Below are 22,191 nucleotides of genomic sequence, written 5' to 3' on the forward strand. Positions count from 1 at the left end.
AGAAAGTCGAAAAGAGGTTTAATAATTTCAAAATTTCAGCATCAATTACACTTTAAAAAAATCCAACATCAATTCAAAGTATATTAACAATTTTTTTAGCACCATAATTTAATAACCAGTTTTAAAAATCACCAAACGCAGCACCTACAACAAATTCCCAAGTATTGTTAGGCAGTGCATGAATAGATAGTTCCTATATCATCTTCACTAGATATGTTAAAGAGGTTTATAGCATATTTGGCTAAGTTACAAAAATCAGTTTATTTTTTATAAATGTTTCTTTTCAAAAGTGTTTTTCTCAAAAGTACTTTTGGCGAGAAATTATTTGTGTTTTGCTAATTAATTTGAAAAGCACTTTTGAGCAGCAGTTGGTGTTTGACCAAGCTTTTAAAATTGTTTCTAAGTGTATTTTTCTCAAAAGTGCTTTCAAAAAAATGCTTTTGGAGATGAGCTACTTTTTTTTTTTTGATTCTCCAAAACTGATGCTTCTTCTCCTCGAAAGCATTTTTTTTCCAAAAGGTTGGCAAAACACTTTAACTTTGAAAACAAAAAATACTTTTTTTGAAAAAAATTACTTCTAGGATGGGAGAAGTTTGGCCAAACAAGCTAATATAGTTCCTTGATTCCGGATAAGTTAAATTGACTCTCGAGAAACGTAAAATAACACATAATTTGAGGCGGGCGAGATATTTAGTTGGATTGTCTAGGTCATGCTCAATGCATTAACTGGTATCATGAGAGTGTACCTTTATGCTATATAAGATAATTATGATGTTTCATATTTGTTAGGAGTCAAGGATTTATCGAAAATAACCTCTATATTTATACAAGGTAGGACTTAGGAGTAAAACTACGTACTCGCTATCTTTACCAAACTCTCCTTATAGGATTACACTGATTTTAGTTTTTTTTGGTTGTTGTATGAAGTTTCATTTTTATTAATTTTTTTCTCAATCATTCTTCTATAACTCATGCATACGTGTTAGTTAGACATGAAAATTGCAAGATGGGCATAATTTTGGAAAGTGCTTTATTTTAACTGTCACTTATTTGCTCGTGGCAAATGATCGACGGGAAGCCATTTGGCGCTTGAGCCACTTATGTGTGTGTTGTGTATGAGTCTACTAAAACTCAATCATCACTTCCACCAAGGCAATGCTACTGCTCATCTACACGCAAAGGAGGCTGTAACTAGTTCAAGTTGAGCAAGACCACCTTTTTGGCTATGCCACCACTCTATGTTTTGCAATAACTACACAATGACAAAAAAGATAGTACTCTTTTTGTTAAGTATTTACCGGAAAGTGTGTATAAGATTGCGAGTTCGAGTCACCCCAAGAGCAAGGTGGGGGTTCTTGGAGGGAAGGATGCCGATGGTCTATTGGAAACAGCCTCTCTACCCCACGGTTGGGGTAAAGTCTTCGTACACACTACCCTCCCCATACTCCACTAGTGGGATTATACTGGGTTGTTGTTGTTGTATATAATATCCTAACTAATACCCAGACTTTAGACAGAGTCCCAAATCGACAAAACACAATAGAGATGCTGAGTATATAAGTTAAGAAGTCTTGAGCCTCATTTGTTTTTTGAAAGATTAATACGTCTTAATCTGAATGCACTTCTGGATATTAAGATTATAACATCTTAATCTGAATATACATTTGAATATTTAAGTTGTTTATTAATATATGAATATCAAATGATTAAGACTGTTTATTTTTTTAACATCGGAATGTATATAATTTATCCTTATTTAAAAATTAATAAATAAACAATTCAAGAAAAATACTAATTAATTTAATATTCTATTAATAAATAATTTTTTTAAAAATATGGTAGTTAGTGATGGTGGTGACTGATGGTAGCGCTTATGGATATTGAATGGAGGTGGTGGTTGGTGGTAATTTTGATTGATGGTGGTGGATCTAGGTAGTAGATATTGGTGATTGATGGTGGTGGTTCTAGGTAGTAGTTAGCGGTGATTGATAGTGATAGTTGCGATTGAAGAAAGTGGTAGTAGTTTATAATAGTGGATAATGGCAGCTATGATTGATGATGATGGTATGCGTAGTTGATGGTGGTAGTTGAGGTGACTGTGTGGGTGGTTGTAGTTAAGGATGATGGTTCGTGGCATTAGTTGATAATAATGAGGATGATGTTGGTGGCATTAGTTGATAATAACGGGGATGGTGGGTGGTGGTAGCCGATAATGATAGAGTTGGGGGTGATAATAGTCGATAATGATAGCAGTGGCGGCTATGGTTGAAGATGGTGGTAATCAGTGGTGGTATTTGAGTTTGGTGGTGGTTGAGTGTGCTGATGGTTGGATGGCACATGGTGCATAGTGGCAGGTGACAATTGTGGGTGGTGGTGACAGTTAGTAATGAATGTGAATGATAGTATCTTAATGAAATTAAGTGTCTGTTATAGATCTTAATCAATAAGATCTATTCAGGCCCATTAATTGGATGAGAAATTAAAAAACAAACACACCTAATGATTAAATTCTGAATAATCAATTAGACTTAAAAAATAAACGCACTTAGTATCTGAGATTTGAATGATTAAGATTCAAACCTTCATTAAGTGCAAACAAATGAGGCATTAGACCCTAGTGACGGGTGGCAAACAAATGACGTGTTTTAAACCCGTGAGTACGGGTGGCAAATGGATTGTTTGGACTGGTGAAGATGGGCTGACTCATTGCATGGGTCATTACCCAACCCCGTCCAAAGTTCACTTGGATTAAGATGGGTTAGGTCAAGATGAGCTAAACAATAGGTTGTAACCCAAGCCGCCAAATTTTTGTAACATTCTCAACTTTTAAACAAGCATATATTATCTTATATTTTTGAATAAATGTCAATTCATGCCAAATAATTTCTTTCTTCAATTTGGATTTAGAACTTTATTTGATAGTTATTCACTTTATAATACTAACAAATATCGGAATAATTAAAAAGTAGTAAAATTATAATTTTCCACCCACCCCAACCCACCTCTCACCACCCCAACTCCCTACCCTACCGCTTAACCCCTACCCTATCCTAAATAGAAATAACCCGACTTGCTAGTGATATTATCTGCTATGGACTTAGGCTCTCATAGGTTTAAAATACATTAATAGGGTATACGGCTTATTAACTCAGATATCCACCATCTCTCTTGTGTTTTGACGATGTGGGGCTCTGTCTAAAGTTCGAGGTGTTATACTACGCCTATAATGGGTAAACTCAGTGACATTAATGTTTGACCAAAAAGTACAACTTTTGGTTGAAACTATTATTTTTATGAAATAATGTGTTAAACCTAATTAATGATAATATCTCTAGATGCAAATACTGAGAGCGTGAATAAGGTGGGACATATCCAATAAGAGGTTGATAATAATAAATATTAAATATTCATAAAGTATGAGTAATAATGGAAAAGTAACTGATAATAAATAGTAATAGATGACATTTAAGTAAATATGAGGAATGATTCATCAAATAAAAAATGGATTAGACGATTGTTCCCCCTGACAAAAACGAGTGACAGATAAATCCAAGACAGTTCGGACTATTCTCGGATCTGGTAAAAAATGTGAAATAATATCAACAGTGATCTTGATAAAAAGGTGATGTTTGTATCATTTCTAGAGGGAGAGAATTTTTTTCCAGCCAAATGTTCTTATTAGATTGATATTACATAACCATTTGTCCTTATCTTTTTCCTCCTTAGAACACACCCCCAGTAAAACTTAATAGTACATATATATAGAATATTATTTTGGATATTACCTCTATTGTCATATTCTAAAAATTAGCTGTTACGATTTCTTCCGCAGACTTCGTCCTCGACTATTATAAACATCTCGACCACGGGCTTTGCCATCTCCTGATCAACCTGAGCTGGTTTTTCCTCAATGCTTTCTCGCTCTAAATGTTCCGTAGCAGATTTCAACCTATACAACTACTATAGCTTGTAACAACTTGAATGCTTAGTTGTAATATAAATATCATTTATTCTCAAAAAAAGAGTCTACTAAAACTCATATATTTATATAGTTTTCACATCTTGATACAAAAATATAAAGCACTATATTAAGTTCAAACGACCTCAAATTGGACAGAGCAGGATTGATGAACTTGTGGTCATTACAATATCGAAAGAGATGCAGGACCCAACATACACGAGGCGTTCCAACAAAAGAAAAAAAAAACGAAGAGAAAAGAATAGGACTTAAGGAAAAGATCCAAAAGGAGCTACAAAGGCAAACCTAACAAATTTGATATCATTATAATTGTTGAATACAATAGCTTCAATATTTCGAATAGGTTTCCTTAAAGTAATATAGTATGCGCTAAACACATTACGGTGTTGAAAGCATAATACGTTGTAAATTTCAAAATAAGAAAAAATCTGGAGATCGTATGAGTTTATAGTTTATTTATGCATAATTACAATGCATAGAGTGTTTATGCGGTGCAATAATTATATATTGTTATATGGTGAATAATAATACATGGATTATTACAAAAGCATTTTCTAATTTAAGTATATCTTTTGTCTCTGCATACTCCTATATATGTATTACAATCAATAAAAAGATTTTCATATAAAGTATCACAATTTAGTAATACAACAACTTGATTTCCAGTATTAAACTCCGCATAGGACAAATCATGTGGGTTTTGTATTAAAAAATCAAACATTATATTAGTTATAAGAAATAAATAATAGTATAAAATTCATACAAAAAATAATTATTTTATATAATGCAAACCAAACAAACCCAAAAGATTAGTATTTTAGTTTCAACATAATTAGCACAACACAAAAAGCGTACGTGGTACACTTCTCACAGAAGTAACGATGACTTTCAACTCAAATCCCAGCCGTCCATTTCCGATCTCTCTGATCGTACGGTTCTGTTAAACCCTCAGAAGTACACATGAATAGTACAACAACTATTCTCAGTTCGAAGGCGCTTTGGTCCAAAAACTACGAGTTAGTTCAAAAATTGACAAAATTCTCAGCTTCCCACTTTCAGTTCAAATCACCCCCACAAAAAAAATTCACTTTTAATTTCATCAATTGTCTGCTAATTATTCCACTTTTAGTCTGATTTGGAGTTGGATCTTAGCTTTGGGAGTTGCTATTTCATTATTGGTTGAGCTGAATTCTTGAATTTTTCCAAGTAAGGGAAAGTTAGGGTTTCTCAAATTTCGGGTCTTTTCTTGGAAAAACCCTAGCCTATTAGTTCAAGCTAGTAATTTGAGTTGTGGGTTTTGGGAGATTTTACGGATTATTGAAGATTTGAAGCTAATTGCTGTGTTATTGAAGTTTTTGCTATGCTGTTTATAGTAAAGATGGGGTTATAGTTTGAATTTGGTGAATTTTATTGGAAAAGCCCTAGCTTTTTAGTCCAACACAGTAATTTGAGTTGTGGGTTTGGGAAATTTTATGGGTTCTTGTAGATTGAAGCTAATTGTTGTGTGTTATTGAAGTTTTTGTTATGTTGTTTATAGTAAAGATGGGGTTTTCTTTGGTTGTAGGTTTTTCAGGTCCTGATTGAGATTTGGGAAAAAAGTTAGGGTTTTTGGATTTGGAGTTAGGGTTGTATAATAGGGTGTTTGTGGATTCTATTTGTGTATGTGTAGAAGAAGAATTTGAAGTTCTTTTGGAGAAATGTTTTACTCACAGTTCATATTGGCCAAAAAGGGGCCTTTGGGAACCATATGGATTGCAGCACATCTGGAGAGGAAACTTAGGAAGAATCAAGTTGCTGATACTGATATTGGCGTTTCCGTAGGTCAGTTTTCCATCTGTGATTAGATACTTTCTCCTTGTTTTCATTTTCCTGTTCAATTGCTTACTGTGACTTGCTGCCTAATTATTTATCCGTATTTGGAATACTTGCTGGATGAATTTCATGTTGTAAAATATACATTTACATAACAAAGTAATAACAAAATATACAGGAGCAATGTGGTTCACTTGCGTTAATGCTCTCAAAATCTCATAGTTTATTGAATAACTAAGCATATAATGCCTTCTAATATGTGGGACAAAAGGATCCTTCTTGTGTTCATGTTGGTGCTAAGCGTGGAGATTCTTTTTTATGGTAGAAGTAAGTGCAAGAGTTTGTTCGGGTAGATTATCCTGGATCGATTAATGGTGTTAGAACTTTTAATAACTTCGCCTAAAAACAAGGTGGTGAAGGAAGAGTACTTTTATTTGCTTATCGCCTTTCTCCCTCCTTCCCCCCCCCCCCCCAAAAAAAAAAATAAAATAAAAAAAGAACATAATTTATGACCAAGTGCCTTTCTAGGGGTTAACTGAAATTTGATCCAAGTTCATAGGATTTTGATGGTTAGATTACCTGATTGGTTAAGCTAGAAGGAAATTTGCCATTTAATGCGTCTTAGGTTCAAATTCTAGCAGAAGCAAGAATAAACTAGGTGATTTCTTCCTATATGCCCAAATCTTGATGGGCAGAATTACCCGGTACCTTTGCTGGTCGGAGGTAGTAGATACCTTGTGGAATTAGTCGAGGTGCGTGCAAGTTGGTCTTGACTTCACATTTATAAAAAAAGATCTGCCATTTAATGTCCTTGACTGTCATTTTTTAACATCTCAAGTGTATAGGTAATCACAATGCTTCTGTTAAATGTGGACTAATGTGCTTGCTCTCATTTTTTCATTTTAGTGAAATTTTAGCAATTGATTATTTCCTGCGTTGCTGTTCTGTGTTGTTTCATTATGTTTTTAAGTTGGCTTAGTACCAGGATGTTAAACTCTCCTTGTTCGACTTTGTGAGCTATCTGCACGCTGCAATGGTATACAAAATATTTTCATTGGAACTCTTTGTCCATGGATGCTTCCATCCCTCTTTATGACAAAGGAGAGAGTTAATGAACTTATTAAAAAAGAAGAGGCAGCGAAAAGGGATGAGAAGAGAAATATGAATATAAAACCTCACTGTATACAACCTTTAATGACTTCAACATATATCTGGTTATTAAAAAAAAGACCCAATATGTATCTGTATCTGAGAAATCTGAGTATTTTAACTTTTCAAATGTATAAAGTTCTAATTATGTCGGTTGTAAGTAAGAGGAGAACTTGAATTATACTCTTTCTATTCCAGAATTACATCACTCAAATTGAGTTTTATAAATCTTCAATTCCTGGATGCACGAATCACATTGGCTTATTGGAGTATGAGTAAATGTTTTTAGACAGTTTGAGAGCTATTCTGAGTAATGATTAGAAATGTCAAAATGGAATAGGTACCTAAAATGATACTGCATAAAGTTTGGAATAATATGAATACTACTAGTTTATAGTTTTTTGAATTGTTGGAGGGAGGAAAATGTGTCATTAGAGAAAATCAGTCATGCTTTGGACCAAGGGAGTAATTTGGGGAGTAAATACAACTATGAGGAGTGAAAAAGAGATCTTTGAATCTTTCTGGGTCTTTGTATTGGGCTCGCATTCCCACTGGACGTTCCTTCTAATAAAGATACTTACCTTTAAATATCAAAGGAGCAATGAAGATGTGACAAAGTTCACCACAAAAAAGATTGAAAGCTCTACTTCTGGCTCTTTCTGGGTTTCTTTGCAGAAATACTTTCCAGTTTCTTTTAGTGAATTACTTTTTCCTCTTAGTATATTGCACAAAGAGGCAAGTTGAACATACATGTAAAATAAATGAAAAATTTAATATCATGGAACTTTGTATTGAGTCTATTTTGTGCTCCTTAGGCTGCAAAATCTGAAGAAGATATAGGCGATTCGAGTTATGTAATGCAATGCTTGAAAGAAATTTGAACTATCCAATTCTACGTTTGATTTACCTGTTTATGCCTATTTTTTAAGGAGGGAATATTTTGCAGCTTATAAACCCTCTTTCTAAGGGTTTTAACTTTTAAGCATGTGGAAAGCAAAGTTTCTTCAACCTGGTCAAAATTTGTGTGGCCTATGAACTTGTATCACCATTGGTATTGCACTTCTTTAATTAGTTATTTTGGCTTCTGATATGCAACGTAGTTATATTAGAAAGCACCAAGAGTCTGCACCTAGTAAACCAGAGCTTCTGCAGTAAAGCGCATACCCGTTCTTAACCTATCGTAAAAGAAGTGACATCCTGCTCATTAACTCTAGTTAACAGTAAAATAGCGCCCTTCTGTAAGGCTCAACTGATACAAGTTTCAGCAAGTTCTTGCTTATTACCATATCTATCTGAATATATGAATAGTCTGGTTCTTTTTGTTCCAACAGACTTTTGTGCCTGTCATATTTTGAAGAGAACAGCTACTTTACATAGAACTTGTTGAAGAAACTTTTGGTTAAAAAATAAAATAAAAACAGGAAACGTAGGCCGTGCTTAAATAGGATGAATGTGTTTTTTCAACAATGTTTCTAATTGTTAGGTTGAGAGCCCGAGGTCATCTTATCTCCATCCCTTTCTTCTGAATACTAATTTTTTTTTTTGTCGCTTAATCACGAAAGGTATTCTTCCTTTTGTTTTTTAACTTGTTTTGTTCTTCTGCAACAGACTCAATCCTTTTTCCTGAAGTGCCAATTGCATTGCGGTTATCTAGCCATCTTCTGCTTGGAGTTGTGAGGATATATTCTCGAAAGGTGGGTTACCTATTCGACGATTGCAGTGAGGCTTTGCTAAAAGTCAAGCAAGCTTTTCGCTCCACCGCTGTGGATTTACCACCTGAAGAATCTAAGGCTCCTTATCACTCAATCACCTTGCCAGAGACTTTTGAACTTGATGATTTTGAATTGCCAGACAATGACACTTTTCAGGGGTCAGTTTCAGTCTATCTTTTTTTGTCTCTTTATTATATTTCTAGCTTGCTGCATGTCATGGCTTTTGCGAGAATACAACATACTCCCTTTGTTTCCCAGTTACGTGGATGTATTTCGTTTTTGGTCCGTTCCAAAAAAGAATGATCTCTTTCTGAATTTGGAAATATTTAAACTTACACTTCCAATTCTACCCTAAATAGGAAGCTTTTATAGCCGCACAAATACTCTGGTATGTTTAACACAACAACAACCCAGTATAATCCCACTAGTGGGGTTTGGGGAGGGTAGTTTGTACGCAGATCTTACCCCTACCCTGGGGTAGAGAGGCTGTTTCCGATAGACCCTCGGCTCTCTCCCTCCAAGAACTCCCCACCTTACTCTTGGGGTGACTCGAACTCACAACTTCTTGGTTGGAAGTGGATGGTGCTCACCACTAGAGCAAAATAATTATAGCCATACAAATGTTATGGCTTGTTTAGGACCACACGTTTTGAAAGTCCTTATTTCTTTCTTAAATTCCGTGTCCAGTCAAATATGTTCACATAAATTGAAATGGAGGGAGTAATATAGTTGCTCTCTGAGGGAGTTGCTCAATTTTTTGGTAAATGAGATATAAGGATGGAGTAAATAGCAAAGGATGTCTGAAGTACTTATCTTTTTTCTTCTCGTCCTGTTACATCAATTAATCTTATTTTGGTGGAAGATTGTGTTATGGTCCACTTAGAGCTCAATTTTTAATACTAAAGTCAACGTCAATTCTGCAGTAATTATGTGGACCATCATGTTAGTTCAAGGGAGCAGATTACACTACAAGATAACATGGAGGGCGTGGTTTACTCAACTTCAAAGTTTGGATTGGATGGTAATTATTACTTTGGATAACTGATTTCTAGATTTGTTATTTCACTGATACTCATATGTTGCATGGTGATTTTTGCTCAGAGAGATTTGGGGATGGTGACACTTCTGGTTTAGACCTTGATGAGGTAAATCATATTATTATTTCACCTCTTAGCTTCGCGTTATCTTGTTGCTTTATTTCATTTACCTTAATTCCAATGCCTTCCCTTTCCTTGTTATTCTTGCCTTCTTGACGGGAAGCATTCTGCAGCTCTTTCTTTTTTTTTTTTTTTGGGGGGGGGGGGATGAGCTGGTCTGGAATTGAGATCTTAGCTTTTCAGCAATATGATTATTGAAGCTGTTTTGATTTTGAGTAATCTCCAAATGTTGGATTGATTTTTGACCATATTCTGTAGTCCTGGATGCTACTAGGAAGCAGGAACGTGATTGATTTTTGTCCACTTAGACAAGACTTCATCCTGTTTTACAATCTAAACTTGTTCAATTGGAAGCACCTCTTCACTGAACATGATATAGTGTGTTTTTTCCCTTTTCTTTCCTTTGGAAATGGGATGCTTCCAAGTTCTGCTTATTCTTTTTCTTTACCTGCATGTTTGTCTGTGCCGAAACTACTGATGTTCTGATGCAACCTCTCTGTCTTGTTTAGTTGAGTTCCTTGAAATTTCTTTTTAGAGTTTAGTGCTAGAGATAAAATGGTATTATAGAATAGCGAAATCTATGGAAAGTAGAAGGTGCATTCTAGGAAGTGGAGGACCTACAAGCTCCAACTCCCAAAGGGATAAGGAGCAGAACAATTGAATGGAAAATGATTTTTTCCAAAGCACTGAATGTCACCCCTTTTGCTATCTTGTGGGTGCATTGGGGAAAAGGAACTTGGTTGCTTTTCGTGGGGAATGATTTTTTATAAAAAAAAAAGCCGGTATTTTGTTTCTAGTTAAGCACCCGTAAGTTTATCAAGTTGTATTACTTCTAAATGAAAGTTTCTCAAGTGTTTATTTATTTCTATGGTGCTAGAACAGTTGAGCTTTGTGGAATATTGGATAGATTTACTGCAGCTTCTCCAATTTAGTGTTTTCTCCATGTATGTGCATGTGTTTCAATGTTTTATTTTTTCCTTTTTTTCCTTCTTTACCCTTCCCTTTTCTTTTTATTGGTTCAATATTTTATATTAATTTCTCCATGTAGCATGTATCTCAATTTAGTGTTTTCTCCACGTATGTGCATGTGTCTCAATGTTTTGTTTTTTCCTTTTTACCTTCTTTCCCCTTCCCTTCCCTTTTCTTTTTATTGTTTTTTTCCTTTCTTTACCTTCTTTTACCTTCCCCTTTCTTTTTATTGGTTCAATGTTGCAAATTAATTTTCTTGTGTGAAGTATTTTTTTGCCTTGAGCACTTCGCCTTACAGGACAAAAAGACACTTAAAAAGAAGTATATCTTTATGAGGATATACAAAATTCTTTCTAGAGGATCTCAAGGGAAGAATAATCAGTCATGGTGTATATAGTTTTATTTATCCTGTCATGAGAAGAGAAACTTCCTAACTAAAAAAATCTTGTTCAAGCTTCATGGTCACTAATGGCATATTTTCTACATGAATTATGTCCGATATCTGTTAATCTGTAGTCCTCCATTGATGCAGGAAACCTATTTCATATGGCTAGAACTGGTCATATATATAGTGCTCCTTTTATGAAGAAATGTGTATTTCCTTTTGATAAAGGATGAAATGTGTATTACAGTGCTATGTCATTTTATCTATCTTCCATTCTGATTTTGGACTTCTAATTGCAAACAGGAATTATTTATGGACAAGGTTGCTGCTGCTGGAGATCCTAGTGTGAGGTGGATCTCAAATTATACGCTGCCTCTTACAATATTCCCCCATCTCCATGTCCAAAAGGATATTTCTGATTAAAGCCATATATATATATATATATATATATATATATATATATATATATATATATATATATATATATCGGACATATTTAACACTCAATTATTTACATCAATGTCACCTATGAGCTTCATCTAATTTAAAACTATGATATGGTTTTTTTTACCTCCCGTTATGCCCTCATTTTGTGTGACAGATTCAAGCCATTTCATACCTGATTATAACTGCATTCCATTTATCTAGTTAAGTTTCTAAAATCCCCTTGGATTTAACGGTAAGTGGGGAGAAGGAATGTGATTTTGTTGATATTACTGTGGTGAAAGGTGTCCAATCTAGTTTACAAAACTCTGTAAATCTTATCTGCTAGAGGCTCACTGCGCCTTAAATCTATTATATTCACATTTCTCTCTGCAGTTAAGATTCTTTCAAGTGTATGAGTACCCTACTGCCAAGATGGTTTACTAAGTAATTGATGCAGAACCCATCTAGTGCTAAATAGGGTTATTGAATACCAGGGCTAATACGTCTGGTTGGATTCTTGGCGGGAAATGAGCCAAAAAAAATGCAGCTTGATGTTCTTCTTTTCTTTTGAATTTTTTTCTGACTCTCTTGACTTCTTATCTTGGGGTTCTGTTGGGGCAGATCAAACATCTATAAAAGGTGTTTTGATTGCCAATCCATCAGGCTGCAATTCTGTATTATTGCAGTTTAAATCATATGACTATCTGACACAAAAATTTACTGATTCTAGTGCTGATCCTCTAGCATCCGTTGAACCAATGACACCACTCAAACAAGAAGAACACCATGAAGAGATGGCTGCAAATTCCGAGAGCATGGTAACTAGTCTATCTGTCCTTTATTCCATATAATAGCTGGTTATCGACTATTTGTTGTTTTGTGTGTCAAACATCTCATTTTATGTACCTTTGCATACTTATGCTAGAATGATCAAGGCCTTTTCTTTCAGGTTGATGGAGTTGATGGCGATGCTGATTTCATGGATCATGCTCCATGCACTCCTGGGTTGGCGGAAGAACCGAACTTGTCTAACATTCAGGAAACATCAGCATGCGAGGACCATCTAGGACTGGAAGATCGTCATTTAACGGAATATGCTGTAAAAGGAAATTCAGAGAATCTCTCTTGTGAAAATAACGTGAATAATGGGAGTGAACTTCTAGAAAATCAGGCACTAACTGATGGCTCTAATGCTGATAATGTTCTCTTCATGGCTCCTGAGGAGAATGGTTACCATTTAGGCAACACGTGTGACAAACAACTGGCGCCGGATGGTCAGATGCCTCCAAGTGAAGTTGCAATTGATCCTGTGACGTCAAGTGACCCCCCTGTAGCATCTGGACCATCCTCTGCTGCTGTTCATCAGGCTAATTCAAAATCATCTGCACGAGAATGTGCAGATGAGATTATTGCTGCATCTGATTGTCAAACAAATGAGAGGAACACACAGTGCATGCTTTCTGGCATGGACAAGGTTGATGTATCTACCCCTGGTGGCTTCCACGACGACGCTCCACTTCCAAATGGAATTAGTACCACAAAAGTTGGCCATGATGTTTCTGCTTTAAGTAGCATTGGCCAGCCTGTTCCTGAAGATATTTCACCTAGTAATCAGAGATCACCTGAGGCAGTCTCAAATAACGTTGCAATTCCAGGAAATTTGGATGCTGGTGAATCCCAAGATATAACTTGCTTAGAGACACCAAAGACTGTTGATTGTCTGGAACAAAGTGTTTTTGCTGAAGATGCCATTGGTGCCCAGGTCCATGTTCTGAGTCGATGTAATGCTGCTCAACTTGATGCATCGATGTCTAGGTCTGAGCATGTTATTAATCATGAGCCACTATCTACTTTTTCGGGTTTCCACCCACCAGAAACTTCTAAAGAGGAGGAATCACATGTTTCAGGTATTTCTGCTAGAGTTCTAGGTTCCTTGGGAATCTGTGTGCTTTATTGTAATATTGTTTGCGAATGTACTCTTACACTTTCAGTTGAAACATGTCATGCAGCAGGTGATTTAGAACAAATTTCAAAAGAGAACCCCGTGCAAGAACCTGTATCGTGCGAAGACATTTTAAAAGAATCTAACAAATCAACTAATCAAGCGGATACTGTCGTTCTAGAAGATCGCCTCGTGGAAATTATGAGCGGTTCAGCTGCTTCTGCCTTGCCACCTCCTGAAAAGATTCTATCAATGCCAGGAGGGCTTGTTGATTTACCTCGGAGTATTTTTTCAGAGGCTACACCGGATTACTTGGCGGGGATCGATGAAGCATATGCTAGTGGTAAATTCATTTCAGGAAGGAAGCGCAGTTACACTGAGAGCACACTAACAGAACAGAGTCTCAACTCAGTTGAATCTTCAAGGATGGTCCGTTCCAAAATGACTGCAGGATTTATTCCTGATGATGATGATTTGCTTTCTTCTATCCTAGGTACATTAGAATTCTCCTCTCGGACTTTATAAAATGGGAGGGTGACTAGTTTTCATCTTAATGAAAATTTCTGGCTCATCTTCTTTAGAATATGGCATATATCCTCTTTTCTGATTCATGTGAAGCATTCCCACTCTTCAAATTATTTGCCACAATTCTGCAAAGAGTAATGTTTATAATATGCCTGTCAAAGTAACCTTGTAAGCTGGTCGTAGGTTCAATCCTTCCATTCGACATAATATTATCCTTATAAAAAAGAAGTAACCTTGTCAGCTTACATAACAGGGGACAGATGAAATTAACTTTGTGCTTGAGTTTAGACCTTATTAGTTGTAACAATCTTCATTACCATTTCAGCTGGAAGAAGATCTTCAGCACTGAAGCTTAAGCCTACTCCTCCACCTTCTGAGAAAACATCAAGCAAACGTCCTCGATCTGCTGCCCGAATGAGTGCCAGTAAAAGGAGGAATGTTCTTATGGATGATATCATGGTCTTGCACGGAGAGTATGTTCCATCATCTGTATATTTTTGTTTCATTTCCTGCAAATACGTATTGGTTTTTCATCAGTTTATATCACTAAACCGGGTATTTTGTATTTCCTGTCCTGTGGTCAAAATATAGCACAGATTAAACCATATGGAAGGAATAAAAATGTATCTTGGTATTTAAACAATTATAAATGGATCCGTACCAATAACTTCATTCCTAATTTTATCTTCATTCTAGGACACAACCTTATCAGGGTCCCCGGTACGAAGTAGAAAAGAGTTCCACTACCTCCTAACCTACAACCCTAATGCTAGACCTCCACACCTTCCTATCAAGGGTCATGTCCTCGAAAATCTGAAGCCTCGCCATGTCCTGCCTGATCACCTCTCCCCAATACTTCTTGGGCCGCCCTCTACCCCTTCTCATACTCGTCAAAGCCAACCACTCACAACTCCTTATTGGGGCGTTCAGACTTCTCCTCCGCACGTGCCCGAACCATTTGAGCCTAGCTTCCCGCATCTTGTCATCCATCGGGGCCAGGCCCACCTTCTACCGAATATCTTCATTCCTAATTTTATCCATCCTAGTATGCCCGCACATCCACCTCAATATCCTCATTTCTGCTACTTTCATCTTCTGGATATGAGAATTTTTAACCGGCCAACACTCTGCCCCATACAACATGGCTGGTCTAACCACCGCTCTATAGAACTTACCTTTGAGCCTCAGTGGCACCTTCTTGTCACATAGGACTCCAGATGTTAACCTCCACTTCATCCAATCCACCCCTATACGGTGCGCGACATCCTCGTCGATAAGATCTGCATCTGTAGCGTAATAAAATCTTGGTCTAGCTGCTCTTGCATTACTGAATTCTTTAGTGTGTGCCAGAGTTTAGGTGCTGGTCTTACTCTGATCCAATGGTCAAAGGCATTTCTTTTTATAGGCTTTGCTTCGATGTTGCACATTTGTTGTGGCCGCCTCGTCTTGTTTCTTTGTTTTTTCTCAGTCAACTTTCAGTACACAACCCTTGTTATTAGGGTAACCCATTCCTTAATGTTTCAGCGATCTGGAAACTGTTATCATGACTTCTAGTCTAGCACTCTGGTTCTCGTTCTATACTTTATCAGTGCTGTTAAAAAAAATATCGGTGACAAATAGAACAACCTAATACTTCTTAATGATCCTCAACAGATCCTCTTATAATCAAGTTGGTTCTTGGTTGGATCGAAGATATACCTCTTAACACATTTTTCCATCATTTCCATTTGTGCAACCAAGGTTGTGGCTTAGTGGTCGATGAAGCTGGAATAAAGACCATGGGAGACCAGGGTTCAAATCCCAGTAGAGACAAAAAAGCTAAGTGATTTATTCCCATCTATGCCTAAGTATTGGTGGGCAGAGTTACCCGCAGCTGTTGTGGTGGGAGGATGTATGTAAGCTGCATTAACTTTGAATAAACCCTTACTGCTGCCTTGCTACCATAATACATCTTCACCTGTTTGTAGTCCACTAAAGAATTAATTATCTTTTACGTTTAAAACAGAAAAAAAACTGACTGTCTTTTGTTCGTTTTCGGCATGCCAATAGCTGACCCTTCTAGTGGCTATTCCAGTGTTTGCTATCTAGTAGTGAATTGATGTGGGATCTGAATGATGGCCAATTCAGTTAGGTGCTGTCACTCCAAATAGTTAGTTTTTGTTTTGTCATTTCTGCCTTATATACTTTTTCCTGATAAGTTATTCCTCGATGAACTGAAAAATTGGTTTTTGTTGAATAGCTTGACTGGCCTCACCCTTTAACTGACTGATAAAGCATATTTGCATTTGTGATAGTATGATAAGACAACAGTTGATACATGCCGGGGACATACGCCGCATAAGGAAGAAAGCTCCTTGCACACATGCTGAAATCGCAGCAATCAAGAAGCAGTTGTTGGAAGATGAAATTTTCAAAGAAGCGGTATTAACTGGTGGGTTCGACATACGACTCTACACATTCTGCTATTTGATTATCTCCTCCTTTTTTTTTGATAAAGTAAGAGATATTATAAATGGCATCAAGAAGATGCAGAAATATAGATATAAAAGATTTGTTAGCTTCAGTACAAAGAGTCCTATACTAATGTTAAACAGCTAACAATGTCCAAAAACTTGTCAGGGGATTATACAGGTGTTAAGGTGCTCCAACTGTACAAAAGTAAAAGACATTTAGCCTTAAGGAAATGGTTTGGAGTTGCTATTCCATCAAAACATCTCCTATCTCTCATTCCAAATACACCAAAAAATACAGAAAGGGATTAGTTTCCAGATTTTCTTGATGGTTGTACCAACTTTCCAACTGTTCCAGTTCAAAAAGGCTTCCTTTAAACTCCCAGGCATTACCCAGTCCATTCCAAAAAGAGACAAAAACATGTTCCATAGATCTGCTGAAACTGGGCAGCGTAGTAGAAGGTGCCTGGTTGTTTCTTCATTTTGCATGCACATGTGGCATCTGTTTGCCAAGTGGAAAGATCTTCTAGCTAAGTTGTTTTGGGTCAAACATGTGAATAGGTTGGGATATTCCTCCTGCAATGGTGTGGCACCAAGCCATTTATCCTTCCAGAATTTGATGTGCTGTCCTTTCCCAAATCTGAGGTTGCAATTTTTGGAGAACTCTTCCCATAATTTGCTGATGTTCTTCCAAGGACCAACACCATGTGGTGCTCTTGAGGTTTTAGTACACCAGTGATCGAGTGATCCATGTTTAGCAGTCACTATTTCCTTCCATAATGCTGGCCCTTCTTGACTATATCTCCATAGCCATTTCAACAGCATACATTTATTATGAACAGCTAAGTTTCTGATGCCCAGACCACCCATAGTCTTAGGCTGTGTGACCTTGGCCCACTTAACCAGATGAAACTTGTGATCTTCACTATTACCTTTCCAAAGGAAGTTTCTCCTTAACCTATCCAAATGTTGCAGTGATTTCTTAGGGATACTGAATAGAGACATAGTGTAGGTTGGGATACTGTCCTAGACACTACTGATGGCAATTTGATTTTCTCCTTATTTGTTGAATCATGCAATTGTTTTTGTTGTGGATCAATAACTGAGAACATTATAAAAGATGACATATTGTCTGTTTTTAATCTGTCAAAGTGCTTATATGATCTAGTTACACTTCAAGTTCCTTGGAGATTCGTTTCCATTGATTAATTTAACATCTCTCTACTGGGATGTACACTGTGGAACTGTTAAACTTATGTGTTTGGCAAATAAGTATAGTTAGACTCTATGTCAAGTGCTGTCAGAGTGTCAGATAGCTTTTCTGAAGACACCCTCAAAGTACGAGCACATGTTTTGTAAGTGTTAAAGTTCATTTGCTAATTGTTTCATGTTAGGAGAAGTTACATTATTGCCTTCCTCTTAACTTTGTTTCCGGTGCTGCATAATACCAATGGCCTTTCCTGTAATGGATACTAGCTCATCATATTGACTGAATTTGATTTTGATGCAGATATGTCAGTGGAATTGGCTTCTTTACATAAGCAAAAATTTGACTTGAGTACAGTTAAGGTCTCTTCTAGTGATGTTAGCTGTTCTCATACTGGGATGGCGGTTGACCCACAGCTAACTGCTGTGTATGCTGAAAATTCCATCTCAAATTTGAAGGAACAGCATCAACAGGTAACTGCTGAGTATGCTGAAAACCCCATCTCAAATTTGGAGCAACAACATCAACAGATAACTGCTGAGTATGCTGAAAATCCCATCTCGAATTTGGACGAACAACGTGCCATGGTGTTCAATGAACCACATGTTGAAAGAGATAGTGGAATAGAAGGAAGCAATGAATGGTATGTAGCTAGAGATGATAGCATATTAGGAGCTGTTGAGGCTACTGTTCCAACTGAGAACAAGGAAGTTGATGAGCATGGCCGACATTTAAATAGTGATGCCTCTCAACTGCGGCTGGACACCATCACTGATGCTGCGGTGCCCAATGACTTTAATCTTGAACCTTCAGACAATGCAGCAGAAGTAGGACCACAGGGAACTTGCCTTTCAGGTTTTCAGGCAGCTGAAGCAACAAATATCGCCTCTGCTGCTGAAGAATTATTTTCATGTCATAATAATGGCGGGTTAGGTGGCGATGGTGATGTAATAGCAGGTCTACCTCTGGACGATTCGTTTAATGAGTCTGGAAAGGAAGATGCTTTTATTTTAGCGGAAGTATCTTGTGGGCCACCTAATCATACACTGGCTGCTCAAGTTGATAAGGCTCTGGAAAATTTGAACGATGAAAACCTAGTGGATGGTAGTGAGTGGCCAGAAAACAACTGCTTTACTTCTGAAGCTGGAACTGGAACTGAAAATATGATAGGCAATGCAGTTCTACTGGATGCTGCCCAAGACAGTGCTACAGCTAAAGATGCAACTAATGTAGAAAATATTGTAGCAGAGAATGACAACCAGAGCTTTGCTGATAATGTTACAGGAACTGACCCACCTAACAGGGATATTGTATATGAAGAAATGGATTATATGCTGGATCATTCCATAGGAGCTGGACAATATCCATGTAAAGAAGAAGATTTCTCCTACAATACGGTGGCTGCAGATTTCTCTGATGCCAATCGGGGGGACCTTAATGTAAGTTTTGCTAAGTTTCGTGTTTCCATGTGCTCTCGTTTTCTATAGTTTCAGTACTCTGTGTGTGTGTGTGTGTGTGTGTGTGTGTATATATATATATAACAACATTATTTGTTCTGTTTTGATGTACTTGATAGAAATGCCCAGGATCACTTCTAGATTGTTATAGATAGTTTTGAGATATCAAGGTAGTAAAATGCGACCGCTGAAATTTAGGCCTTAAAAAGACAATTATGAACTGCAAAACTGCAGTACTCTTAAAATATAGCTTCTATTGAATTTTGTAAGAAAGTTGAGTACAGAAAACATCAATATGCTCATCGTAACTAATTTTGCTAACTAACCTATTACATGAAGTATCACTACTAACTGTAGGGCATCACAAATTTGTGCTGACAAGGAACTAATTAGAGTTTCGTAAAGAATCTGTAAGTTGGATAATTTATAGTCTTGGCTATAAGTGATTGGTAAACCTTTTTGGGTAGCGCAATATGTATGAGAAACTTTGTCATCATTTAGATGAAATGTACGCTGGATGTTCCCTTTAGTCTTGCGCTGTTTTGCTTTTCCAAACTACTAGATTCTTTGTCAGCTGGTTGCTTTTGTTGAAATGGGCTTGAAATGATGCTGTTTTTCTTTGCTTTAATGAAGAGATTTTCTTTGATATCTGCTCTCTGCTGAATTGTGCTTTTCTCATTTGTTGTATTTTCTGCAGGATCTAGATTATTCAGCTGCTGGAGATGATACAGGTTTGTTTTCCCTGACCTGCAACTTTGTAAGACCTGAAAACTTCCAATTGCCTCAAAAGAAAGAAAATCAAACAATGTCAAACTGGAGTAGTATGAAAATAGTTTTGAATTTGCAATAACAGAAGGCATGTTTGGTTACTTAATGGATTTCAGAACTTTGTATCTGAATTTTCTAATGGTAATGTAAATTCGATGATGGCATTGCCAAAGTCTGCATTTGGTTTGATGTTATTTGTTGTAAAATTGTTTTGAAGGTCTCTCCTTAACGACTCCTCTTTGTCCCTGTTGCATTTAAATATGTGAAGAAATAAGTGACACAATTAGAAGAGTTTGAGAGATGTCTGAAGACTAATGTCTTAACTCGGAATCCGTTTATAGGAACAATTTACAATGTATATAGCTGTATTTATGAGAGATGGGAGACCAATGCTATATTTCACCTAAGATAACTATTAATACTTGACTAACAACAACCAACCAAGGTGCCAACTTCGTTAATGTAAGTTTATTTGGAAGTTTTTGCAAGATTTCTCAAAGGTGTTTGTGATTCCATGCACTTAGCTCTGGTTTATCATTGTTGTTGGTATCTAGGGTTTTTGAACTTCGATGATGATGATGAAGAAGCCGAGGCAGTTGATGATTATGTACCTGATGCTGATGTCACCCGTATCACCGAGAACAGTGGATGGTCTTCTCGTACTAGGTGTGTAGCTTGTGCTTTTGTTTCCTGTTATTCTGCTGCTTTAACAGGGCTGCACAAACTGAGTGACATTTTAGGCAAATTTACCCTCCTTGCCTGCCTGCTTTTTTCGCTCCTTAATCTAGCAAGGGCAAAAATACAAAATTGTCAAGTAACCCAAGAAGCTCAATATTTTCAGAACAGAAATGTGTTCGGGAAAGGACCTCTTTAAATTCCTGCTTCTTGCTTGTTTTTCCTTCTTTTTCTCTTCCTTGTTGCTCTCACCGTATATTTTGACGAAACTTGTGAGTCGTTCTTTTATGTCTTAAATGGTGCATTTCGTCTTTTCTTTTTCCTTTTTTTCTTCTTGACAAGTATTGACATTGAAGGAAGTAATCCACGTGTAGAGTACCGGATGAACTACCCCATATCTTGCCTTCTTGCTCTGATTCAACTATCCCTCTTCTTTTAGTCCCGCAGAATGGTTTAGTTAGTCTTTTCTGCCAACTAACAGATGTGGCATATTAAGATAGTGGATCAATAAAGCTCGGTCTGATAAGCAGTAGCTAAACCAGCATCTTAGGTCAGTTGTGTCCAAGGTTGTTCGATGAGAGTTTTAATGATGCTAGTGGGACTTGTGATTTTCTATGTTGCCGATCTCTCAATAAATGGGGCTTTAACCCCCCCACCCCACCATAACATCCTATTACTAATTTGTGAATTCTAAGTCCGGAATGATTAAGGAAGCTGCATATACTCTGTGAATAAAAATTAGAAACTTTACATGATAGGAATGTGATACATACTTGATGAAATTTTTAACAGGGATATTAGTTCTAAGGCTTTGGCTTCCTTTCCTTTTGCCTATAGATAGGGTCTGTTATTTTTCTAATTTTATCTTAATATTTTCCTTGAGAAGCTTGTAGCTAGATGCTATTGTTTATGAACTAATATTTCGGCGGCTTTCACAATGATGTTTGTTTACTTAGGGCTGTTTCCAAGTACCTCCAAACCTTGTTTATTAAGGAATCTGAGCGTGGGAGGAAATCTCTCTCCATGGACAGTCTGTTAGTTGGTAAAACGCGAAAGGAGGCGTCGAGGATGTTTTTTGAAGCTTTGGTATGTAACGCCTGTATCATTTGTCTTTTTCCTAGAACATTTGTTACTGCCCTTTTCCTCTGTTTGCAAGTGCAATTTAAATCACCTTGTGTGTACGTGTGTGTTTATTGCAGGTTCTTAAAACAAGAGATTACGTCCATGTAGAGCAAGTGATACCCTTTGACGATGTCACAATAAAGCCACGAATGCAGCTTATGAAATCGGACTTTTGAATCTGATACGTTTGGTAGGGTATAACATAAAAAGTTGGTAAACAGAAATATGTATTTGTAGTAGTTAGTCATTGGGTCTGTTTGTGGTCTACTCTTGCTATAGTTCATTCTTTACAGTCATGTTTTGATGGTCAATGTAGTTAGGTTTTTACTTGGCTGGCAGAGTAGATCATTTGACAGGGGTGTTTGTTGCACTCTGTACAATATAGATCTTATTTATATGTAAATATCCTGTATAATATTTGGCCATGGTTCTGTTCTAATGCCCTATCCTTATTTA

General features: G+C 36.7%; 1 protein-coding gene across 2 annotated transcripts; it reads left to right on the forward strand.

Annotated features, from left to right (window-relative positions):
• Positions 1–4,948: 4,948 nt before the first annotated feature.
• LOC107817441 (sister chromatid cohesion 1 protein 4) lies at positions 4,949–22,160 on the forward strand. Of its 2 annotated transcripts, none has more exons than XM_075228488.1 (16): positions 4,949–5,185; positions 5,544–5,800; positions 8,549–8,810; positions 9,576–9,673; positions 9,754–9,797; positions 11,467–11,513; positions 12,320–12,407; positions 12,539–13,496; positions 13,602–14,024; positions 14,382–14,529; positions 16,351–16,487; positions 18,017–19,152; positions 19,868–19,901; positions 20,493–20,604; positions 21,570–21,699; positions 21,813–22,160. In XM_075228488.1, the coding sequence occupies exons 2-16, from the start codon at positions 5,677–5,679 to the stop codon at positions 21,909–21,911; spliced, it is 3,840 nt and encodes a 1,279-aa protein (XP_075084589.1). In that variant the 5' UTR covers positions 4,949–5,185; positions 5,544–5,676; the 3' UTR covers positions 21,912–22,160. The 2 variants fall into 2 exon arrangements, with proteins under 2 accessions (XP_075084589.1, XP_016498759.2); XM_016643273.2 differs by having other exon boundaries at positions 4,964–5,185; positions 13,599–14,024.
• Positions 22,161–22,191: the final 31 nt, after the last annotated feature.

Source organism: Nicotiana tabacum, chromosome 13 (assembly GCF_000715075.1).
Source record: "Nicotiana tabacum cultivar K326 chromosome 13, ASM71507v2, whole genome shotgun sequence".
Classification (NCBI taxonomy): domain Eukaryota; kingdom Viridiplantae; phylum Streptophyta; class Magnoliopsida; order Solanales; family Solanaceae; genus Nicotiana; species Nicotiana tabacum.